General features: G+C 29.6%; 2 protein-coding genes across 2 annotated transcripts; one reads left to right on the plus strand and one right to left on the minus strand.

Moving 5' to 3' along the window:
- Nucleotides 1-1,223: 1,223 nt before the first annotated feature.
- Got2 (glutamate oxaloacetate transaminase 2) lies at nt 1,224-6,553 on the minus strand. Its single transcript, XM_083045933.1, has 8 exons — nt 6,350-6,553; nt 5,722-5,878; nt 5,359-5,487; nt 5,078-5,299; nt 4,556-4,712; nt 4,161-4,259; nt 3,635-3,951; nt 1,224-2,487 (listed from the first exon to the last, which is right to left on the minus strand). Exons 1-8 carry the CDS (start codon nt 6,436-6,438, stop codon nt 2,365-2,367), a joined length of 1,293 nt encoding a protein of 430 aa, XP_082902059.1. The 5' UTR covers nt 6,439-6,553; the 3' UTR covers nt 1,224-2,364.
- Nucleotides 6,554-7,597: 1,044 nt separating this feature from the next.
- Nucleotides 7,598-10,302, plus strand: Thoc6 (THO complex subunit 6). The gene is made up of 5 exons (XM_083046248.1): nt 7,598-8,132; nt 8,301-8,528; nt 8,995-9,162; nt 9,257-9,419; nt 9,832-10,302. The coding sequence occupies exons 1-5, from the start codon at nt 8,017-8,019 to the stop codon at nt 10,150-10,152; spliced, it is 996 nt and encodes a 331-aa protein (XP_082902374.1). The 5' UTR covers nt 7,598-8,016; the 3' UTR covers nt 10,153-10,302.

Here is a 10,302-nt window from a genome sequence, read left to right on the forward strand (position 1 = left end):
AAATTACGGACAAAATACGGCGCGGATTCATTTTATGTATATTAGATCAAAAAGTTTGTACGCTGGTATGCTGATGGTACCATCATATTGTGCAGGTAATGTACTGTTGAAATATATAAAATACGGCGCAAATTCTATAACGAATAATTATACTATGTGTATTAAACGAAAAAATTTGTACGCTCGAATCTGTTTGATATAAAAGTAATCTGCATAAAATGTACTATTAAAAAAACAAGCGATGAATTCTATGCTTTTTTTAGAATAGTTAAAGATGAAACTTTGTAGCCGCGAACACTGCGCGGACTTATATTATGTATATTATATAAAATTATTTGCATGCTCGTATTTATTTAATATAAAGAACCAATAATTTATCGCTTGTTTTTTTCAATAGTACGTTGTTTGCAGATTATTTTTATACTAAATAGATACGAGCGTGCAAATTCTTTTATTTGATATACATAATAAAAGTTTGCGCCATACAGGATCCGCTGCTACAAAGTATCAATTTTTAATATTAAAAATTTATTGCTTGTATACTTCGATAGTACATTGTATTATATATATAAAAGTTATATGCAAACAATGAAATATATTATTCGAGTTTTAAGTAGTAAACATTATTTGTAATATTATTTATAACATTTTTAATTTTTATAACATATTTTTATTTTTAAATTTAATTAGCAAATTAACGATTTAATTATCTGATATCTGTCATAAAATATTAATCAACTTTAAACAAATTTTATATAAAAATATCCTTTTTTATATAAAATCGAGAAATGCTTTTTTTATCATAGTTATCGCAAAAGTTATAAATTATTAATTTAATACTAATACACTGTTACTGCATAAACATAATTATGTTGTTAATTTTACAAGTTACAAAAAAATTACTAAATTTCTGCATTAATTTTTTTCATTCGACTGTGCTAAAATGGCTGTGCCAGCTTAACGGACGTTCCAACTATATAATATTTTACGTGTATTTCATCTATATATATAATTCTATATATATTATTTTCATGAAATAAAAATCTAATTAAATCGGTCCAGAACTCGCGAGTTTATATCTCCTGTTTCTGAAACTCAATATCGCGGTTAACCGATTCGAGACAGGAAAACCGACAATTAAACTGATTATTTTCTATTAAATTTTATCATTAAAATTTAAATTATGGTGTGATAGGAAGGTACGTGAAAAGAGAAGAATAAACTTAATTTTTATATATTTTATATTTAGAAATGTTTACATCTACAAAAAAACCTGAATTTCCATATAATATATATTATGTACAATATAGGTATATTTCTCGATATAAAGTTCTTTGGATAACTATACAGAACAATATATATATAATTGTATGAAATACCGTCGCATTCTTCCACTTTAAATTCACTATATTTACCATTCTATTAAATTCACAATTTGCCTCTCAAAACATTTTTTTCTGTATTGCTATTTATATTACAAAATACCATATAATCATATTAAAATAAGAAAGTGAGTGAGAAAGTATACGATATTTTCTTATAATACATTAGAATAAAAATTGGAATTAAAGTAATTTAAAATAAAAATAATGTTCGATTATTGTGACTTTAAAATAGAAGAAATCGTCTTATTTCTATTAAACCTTATTTTACACAGTTGCAACGAATGTTCGATACGCGCTTTAATGCAATTCGCATGATTCATGCTAGTACAAGCTAAAGAACACAATTATTTCCATACAGCACAGATGTATAATAGAAGAAAAAACGTCTTTCTTTTTAATAGAAGAATCGATCGTATTTTTCTTATTAAAGTAAACAAGAGCATCCGAAATATTACAAAATAAAGGTATTTTTTCATTATATTCTGACCTGCAGAACCATGTATATATACAATATAGTATATCGCGTACAAGGTTAACGGTGCCTCGCTTCTGAGAGTCGGCTTCGCCCTAACTAGGCGCGAGACACTACCGTGTCTCTTGATATATATCGTAGCAAAAAAATTGATATAAAACTATTCGCTGCTATATCGAGAAAATCAATAATGTTATTTTGTACAATAGCAGATAAAATGATTCCTATTTTAGCGATACGTTCGGAATATTATGAGAAATAGTTAGAAATCTTTACATCATGATCCAGGTTGTTCAATGAATATCGGAAAACTTTCATTTATCATTTATCCGTGCTGTGTGGTTTCTGATGTATTCGTCATATATTGTTCAAGATCCCAATGCTAGGATTGCTTATTCCGATTACATGCATAGAGTAGAAAATATAATAGATTATTAACAATTTTATCATTAAGCGTTGTACGAAACAATCTCGGGTAGAATACATTTTATGATTTTATAACACAAGTTACTTGGTAACATGGTGCATCGCATGCGCCAAATATTCCACATTCTTCGATGTCACACCGGCCATAGAGATGCGGCCATCCTTAGTGAGGTAAATGCTGAAATCTTTTGTAAGTTTTTCCACCTGTTGTAAAATTAACAACAAAGTTGAAACGAAATCGAATTAATAATAATCTTTCTTATTTAGAAGAATAATATTAATTATAAATCATTACTTATGTAAATATAAAAATATAAATATATTTTAATATATCGATGCATACATGTATACGAAAGTTATACAGAAAGTAACAATTTTTTTAAAAATTAAAAATTTTTATCATTGAGAAAACAAATATAACATCTGAATCTTCATACTCGTAACTATTTTTCTACATAGTCCCCATTTTTTTCCATTATTCTAGCAGTTTAAAGATGCCTTTGTGGAAAAACTCCACTTCAATCACCCAAAGCAAAGGCATCTTTAAACTGCCAAAACGATGGGAATGATGTGTTGAAAGAAATAGGGATTATATAGAGAAATGGTTTAAAATATTGAACTAGTCTAAAATTTATATATATATATATATATATATATATATATACCGGGTGTCCCATTTTAAAGGACCCACTCAAATATCTCAGAAACACTGCGTTAAATCAAAAAATGTTTCCTACAAAAATTTGTAGGGTTTCGAGGGGGACATAACATAGTAATATTCATATGACCTTGAGCGGCGTCTCCAAGGTCAAGTGAAGGTGAGAATAAATTTTTTAAATGGAAACCCATATGTTTTATTATAACATCTTTTTCTACTAATTAATTTGAACAACTTTTATCTGAAGCATTTTTTTATTTTCTTCAAAATTCATTCTCACCTTCACTTAAGATTAACCTTTACTAACCTTGGAGACGCCGCCCAAGGTCAAATGAATATTACTATGTTATGTCCCCCTCGAAACCCTACAACTTTTGTAGGAAACATTTTTCGATTTAACGCAGTGTTTCTGACAATGAGATATTTGAGTGGGTCCTTAAAATGGGACACCTAGTATATATATATGTATATATATATATATATATATATATATACATATTATTTTACTTAATATTATTTCAAGTTTGCAATTTAAATACATTCAAGTGTAAAAAATAAGCTGGTAAAAGACATACAATTTTTAATAAATATATCTAATATAATTCGAAATATATACTTAACTAGAAATATAAAAATGTACCTACATTAAATTAATCTATAGTAATATTTTAATCAGAAAAAAAAAGAAATTACCTCATTTGGCTTCAAGCCAGTATAACAGAACATTCCAATCTGATCGGTAATGTGGGACCAATCACGAATGCTGCCATTTCTCTTCAAATTGTCGCTGAGCTTTGTGCGAACTGAAATGATACGATCAGCCATACCTTTGACGTCGCGCAACCATTCCTTTCGCAATTCCGGATTGCTGAGAATTTCATTAACTATACGAGCTCCGTAGATTGGTGGATTCGAATACATTGGCCTAATGACGATCTTTAATTGCGATAAAGTGCGAGCAGCCTCCTCCTTACTGCCCGTTATCAAACTAAATGCTCCAACGCGTTCACCTGAGAAAATAAAAGAACAAATTCGCAAAGTTTCTTCTTTTATTCATATCGATCAAATACTAGAAATATATAATATGTGTGTGTGTGTGTGTGTGTGTGTGTGTGTGTGCGTGCACGCGCATATACCTATAATTTTTATCAATTAGCAATTTAATAATCTCTTGTGTCATTATTTTTTCTATTTGATTCTATAAATTTCTTATACGCACCATAAAGACCCATATTTTTTGCATAAGACTGAGCTAGAGCGATCTTGTGTCCCTCTTTAATAAACAGCCTAACTGCAAAGGCATCCTTTGTAAGATCGCCTGTAAAAAAATAGATTGAGATTAAAAAATAATAATAATTATAATAAAATGTTTCAATCTTAACTTGGATTTCCAATTTATTTCACAAAGTTTTCTTATAAATTTTATTTTATTTTATTTTATAGTTTTATGTAATAAATATACATGTACATTTTATATTAAAGAAAAATCTATAGATGCTAGTGTATTGAAAAAAATGTATCGAGTAATTTTTTTATTATTTTCATTTATACATTGAGATTTACGAAACGATGGAAGAAGAAAGGAATTGTCGGTAATTTCTAGTTTACAAATACCTGAGGCAAAGCCTTGATATGCCATGTCGAAAAAAGGGAATAGTTTTTTTTTCTTGATCAGAGTGGACAATTGTGCCCATTGCTCCTGTTTGGGATCAACACCAGTAGGATTGTGAGCACATGCATGCAATAGGATAATCGATCTCTCGGGAATGCTCTGTTGATAGACACATCGTATTAATGGTAAAATATTAATTTTTTCAGAATTATTATAACGTTAACAATATGATGTAAAACAATAATTTTACACGTGCAACATTTCTCGTAATATTCTCATTATTAATTATATATACATTTATATTTATGTATTTACATAAATATATATTTATATATTTATTTAAGAAAAAATTAGTATTCAAAATATGTGTCCTCTCTCATATTAATAAATAAATGCTAGTTATTGTAATTTTATAATTAATTTTTTGCGACTCTGATATTCATCTTTTAAACATTCTCTGTTAATGCAAGTATTAACATTTGTAATAATAATCTACTTATTAGAAACCTTGTGTGTGTACTAACAGATATGTCTTCCATTACTCCTTTAAAATCCAAGCCGCAAGTTTTTGAATCATAGTAACAATAAGATTTTACTGTAAGCCCAGCAAGCCTGAATAGAGGACTATGATTTCCCCATGAAGGAGTTGGAAGATAAACCTCTTTACTACCAGGAAAATGATGAGATAGAAATTGTGCTCCGACAAACAGAGAACCAGTACCAGAAATTCCTTGAACCGTTGCATTCTAAAGAAAGAAGTCTATATTAAGAAAAAGCTTTATATTATTTTTATTGTAATATTTACCAATCCATTTGTAACAACTTCATTTCCATCTCCAAGAGCCAGATTAATACTGTGTTCGCAAAATTCAGCATTGCCAGAGATTGCAGAATATTCCTTGTCCATTTCTTTAATTCGAATTTTTTCTTCTGCCTATCATAAAAAAAGGAGAATATGCTTTATTATATTTTATAATAATTTTATTTTATTGTCTAATTTTTATTATATTTTTATTATTTATAATAAATAATGTTTTATTATAAAATTTTATATACACGATACATACACAACTTTATATATATCTGTGTTTGCGTATGCATGCAAATAAAATCATGTACCTATATGTATATGTTCTTTCTTCCCACAATTGGAATATTTATAACTAACCTTACGAACACTAGGAAGAACATATGGTTTACCATTGTCGTCTCTATAAGCGCCAGCACCCAAGTTGATCTTTTTTGGATTTTGATCTTTCTTGAATGCCTCGGTGACTCCCAAAATGGCATCCGGTGGTCCCATTTCTACATGAGACCACCATGAGCTAGAATATATATAAAATTATTTTTTATAATTCTCTCTCTCTCTCTCTCTCTCTCTCTCTCTCTCTCTCTCTCTCTCTCTTATATTGTATTATCTTTAATTTTTCATCGGAAAAATAACACGTTTATATAAGAGCAAATTACTAAAAATCAAACAACTGACACAGTTATACTTTAACTTTTTTAGATATAAAATTAAGTGAATATCTAGTTATTTATAAGAAAGGATGAGTGAAAGAAACCTAGTAAAAATAGAAATAACGGTACAAGTATAAAAATAAAAGTTGACGCGAAACAAATATCTCAATAATTAAATCTCTCTCTTATATTGTCAAGAATGTAATTAATTTAAATCAAATAATCAAGATTCCGAAATAACGAATTTGATCTTATTTTTACAAAAAACATTTCAATCAGTAATTTTGCAAAGGTCGAAAGGTCATTCGTCTTGTATACCAAATGTTAGATTTCACCTAGAGAATCTCACAGCCATCGATAGAGTATTACAACCCCCCTTCAGGAACTTGCCGGTCATCACGAGCAATCTCGTAGTATGTGCCATTTAAAATATTTTTCACAATTTGTTACAATTTTTTTTTATCTGAATGTGTGATTTAACCTCAATGTCGAATGCCAACTGGACTAAACTATATCCATAAGATTAAGCTCTTATACTCAAGCGAGCCTTCAAGGGTAGGGGAATAATTCAATCATAGGCCGATATTCATAGTCCGTTCTCATTTCAAGCCGTCTTAAGGTGCCTTTTCATGCTGACGCTCGACGCTCATTTTTAGCATCAAAAGACGTCACGTGACCAAAAATAAAGATACCAATTCGTCAATTTTGGTCACGTGACGTCTTTTGACGCTAAAAATGAGCGTCGAGCGTCAGCATGAAAAGGCACCTTTAAGTAATGTCTTAAGATGCAAATCTCTGTGATTGGTTAATCACATCTTAAGATTGTACTTAAGACAGTCTTAAATATAACGCTGGGTCCACAATAGGTGATTTAAGCCCTAAGCCTTAAGAAATTGACCAATCACAATCGAGTTTTCTCCTCATACTTGACTGCGATTGATCAATTTCTTAAGGCTTAGGGCTTAAATCACTTATTGTGAACCCAGCGTAAGAACCGACTATATCTATGAATACCAGCCATAGATTAAAGATTGGATTTTGAAGGCTGGATTATAGGCCGGTATTCATAGGCCGGTATTCATAGTCGGTTCTTATATTTAAGACTGCCTTAAGTACAATCTTAAGATGTGATTAACCAATCACAGAACCGTATTTGCATCTTAAGACATTACTTAAGACGGTCTTGAAATGAGAACGGACTATGAATACCGGCCATAGTCGGTTCTTATATTTAACAGTGGGTCCACAATAGGTGATTTAAGCCCTAAGGGTGCCGTCACATGGGGCGTAACTTGCGTAAGCGTAACCAGCGGATCGCCAATCACCGAGTTATTCCGATAGAGCTCGACGAAGGGCTCTATCGGAATAACTCGGTGATTGGCGATCCGCTGGTTACGCTTACGCAAGTTACGCCCCATGTGACGGCACCCTAAGAGCTAGTCTACAATAGAGTCGTAAGGTCGTAAACGTAAGAAATTGACCAATCACAGTTGAATTCGAGGAGAATAATCGACTGTGATTGGTCAATTTCTTACGTTTACGACCTTACGACTCTATTGTAGACTAGGCTTAACGCGTCAACGCGTCCTGTGTGTAGTAGCCCTATCTCTTTCTATTGACGTTTTGATCGGTAGTTCTATCAAATCTTATTCAAATATAAATTCGGTGCTTCAAGATTCAAATTATAGTAAAAAAAGAACATTTTGAGAAAAGAAAACACGAAATTTCATATCACACATTATATCTAAATAACTTTGATGTTTGATGTTTTTATCATTTCTTTGATGTCCGCATTGTTCTCTTTTCTGCTCGTAATACATTTTAAATAAAAATTTTTAAACATGCATTTTAATCAAAGTTTTTAAACATTTCTTGACAAGTTTAGTAGTGATTGCATAAATCTAATAAAATCTAACCCTAATATAATCTAAAAATTTTACAAGTTAGAAATTGGCTAGAATAACCTTACTTTATATAAAAAACTAATAAATTGTGGGAAAAAATGATAGAAACTTGCGACAAAATGTTACTTTATAATACTGTATTATCACAAACGTTTTCTCCCGATGGAAATTATCTTGTGGCTGGCAATATTTATGGAGACGTGTCGATATTTGAGTAAGTTATTTTTTTATGATATAAAGCAGAATATTACTAATTTAATTAAAATAATATATATAAATAATAATTTCTTTATATACGCACTATTGTTATTTTTATAAAATGAAGTAACTAGTTTAATTTTTGGATTTATTAATAAGAATTATAATTTAAATTTTTGAATAGTCTATCAAAGACCTTAGGACCTAACAAGATGGAGGAGAATGAATTACAAGGACCTAATTATCGTTTTGCCGCTCATCCGGAACAGGAAATTGCGTGCATGCTCTCCATGGATGATTTCCTTGTAACAGGAACGCGTGGTGAGATATCAGGATGGGACTGGAAGGCAATTACCTCGAATAAAACTCCCAAGAGTAAAGCTTCTTGGAATGTTCAAATTCTCGCTAATAAGTAAGCAAAAGTGAAAGAATATTACTAGAGTGAAATATATCGTAATTACCAAAATAATATTTACATGAATAATTCTTTTAAATCAAAATTACAAATTATATAAAAGATGTATATTGTTCTATTATTATTATTCTTGTTCTATTACTATTATTATACGACAAGTATAACTAATATATATTTATTATAATAATTATTGTCAAATATTATTTTTATAAAATTTTTGTAAAATTAGTCTATAATTCTTACATTCTCATGTACATATATACATACATTTGTTTTTCTTTGCAAACTTTATTAGATACAAATTATATTAGTGAAAATTAAATAATTACAATTATAAATTATTATATATATATATATATTTATTTATTTATATATAATTTTAATTTATATAATATTCATGTATAAAATTAGTAACATTTATTTTAACTGTTAGCTTGTGATTTTTTTTTTTTTTTTTCCCCAGAAATAGTTACGATAAACCAGACATAAATTACATGGTGTATTCCAAAGCGAATCATTTACTGTATGCTGGTTGTGGTGATAATAACATATATATTGTAAACTTGGAGGATGGAAGAATCATAAGAAGCATGCAAGGTCACACCGATTACATACACTGTCTTGCTATAATGTAATTATCAATTATCTAATATATTTAATAAGCTGTAAAAAAGTATGTAATATTGGATATTTAAATAATTTAAAAAGAGTCTTGTAAATTTCAGGGATAATCAACTCGCATCCTGCAGCGAGGATGGTTCTGTGAGATTATGGGATTTACGTAAGAGAGATAATACCAATGTATTAACACCCCATTTAGTGGATAAAGTTGCTCGACCGCGATTTGGAAAGTGGATCGGTGCCGTTGATTTTACGGAAGATTGGTTGGTACGTAATAATAAGAAAATTTATATTATAAAATAATTTTAACTCGCACATTTGTGCGAAACAAAAATTTCTAGTTTAATTTCTAATTGTTAAGATATCTAATATTTTCAATCGAGAAATTGCAAAGTATAAATATAATTATTAAATAGACATGTAATTGATATAGAACCAAAGCATAGTTGATGGCAAATTTTTATTAAAAGAAAGATTAATAACTATTTTAATTATGAAATAAAAATTTTAAAAAAATAAAAAATCGAGATTAAATTTAAAATAAATAATTAAATTTCATTAAGAAGAGATTAAGAAGAACCATAGCGAATGTTATATTCATTGCAATGCTCTGCATATACATTAAGACCTTCTGGATATTATTCAGGCTATTATTATTAATTATTCACATTAATTCTAGCTTTGTGGCGGTGGACCCAGTCTATCGTTGTGGCACATGCGGACGATGGAGGCGGCGACGATCTTCGATCTGGCTGATCAGGGAATACATGTGGCGGAAATCTACGAGGAACGCGTGATCGCTGGTGGTGCGGCCACTCATGTTTATCACATGACATATCAGGATGAGGTCTTGGCTAAAGTACCAACTTCGAGTCTCACTGTATATAGTATAGTGCATCAGGAAACACCGCATAAAGTGCTCTGTGCGGCTGGTTCCTCGAATTGTATCGATGTCAGTACGAATTTCAATTATCGTGAGATGACACTCAAATTTGCATAATATAATATTTATTAAAATACTACAAAATGAGTATTACATTAAAATTTTACTCTCTTATCGATCGGATAGATAGAACAACAGGTATGATTAACGCTACAAGTGTTTTTTGTTTGTAATAAATATATTAATAAAATATACATATATTTTTTA

This window comes from Prenolepis imparis, unplaced genomic scaffold, assembly GCF_030444845.1.
Source record: "Prenolepis imparis isolate NDT839.2.m4 unplaced genomic scaffold, iyPreImpa1.0 SCAF_9, whole genome shotgun sequence".
NCBI classification, from domain to species: Eukaryota; Metazoa; Arthropoda; class Insecta; order Hymenoptera; family Formicidae; genus Prenolepis; species Prenolepis imparis.

Excerpts from the sequence above, each read along its gene's own strand:
- Got2 (XM_083045933.1), bottom strand. The coding sequence starts at position 6,438 with ATGGCACATACTACGAGATTGCTCGTGATGACCGGCAAGTTCCTGAAG. Across the intron at positions 5,300-5,358 it reads AAGTTGTTACAAATGGATTG|AATGCAACGGTTCAAGGAAT; the intron begins GTAAATATTACA and ends TTCTTTCTTTAG. Across the intron at positions 3,952-4,160 it reads AAAAAATATGGGTCTTTATG|GTGAACGCGTTGGAGCATTT; the intron begins GTGCGTATAAGA and ends TTATTTTCTCAG.
- Thoc6 (XM_083046248.1), top strand. The coding sequence starts at position 8,017 with ATGATAGAAACTTGCGACAAAATGTTACTTTATAATACTGTATTATCA. Across the intron at positions 8,529-8,994 it reads GTTCAAATTCTCGCTAATAA|AAATAGTTACGATAAACCAG; the intron begins GTAAGCAAAAGT and ends TTTTTTCCCCAG. Across the intron at positions 9,420-9,831 it reads ATTTTACGGAAGATTGGTTG|CTTTGTGGCGGTGGACCCAG; the intron begins GTACGTAATAAT and ends CATTAATTCTAG.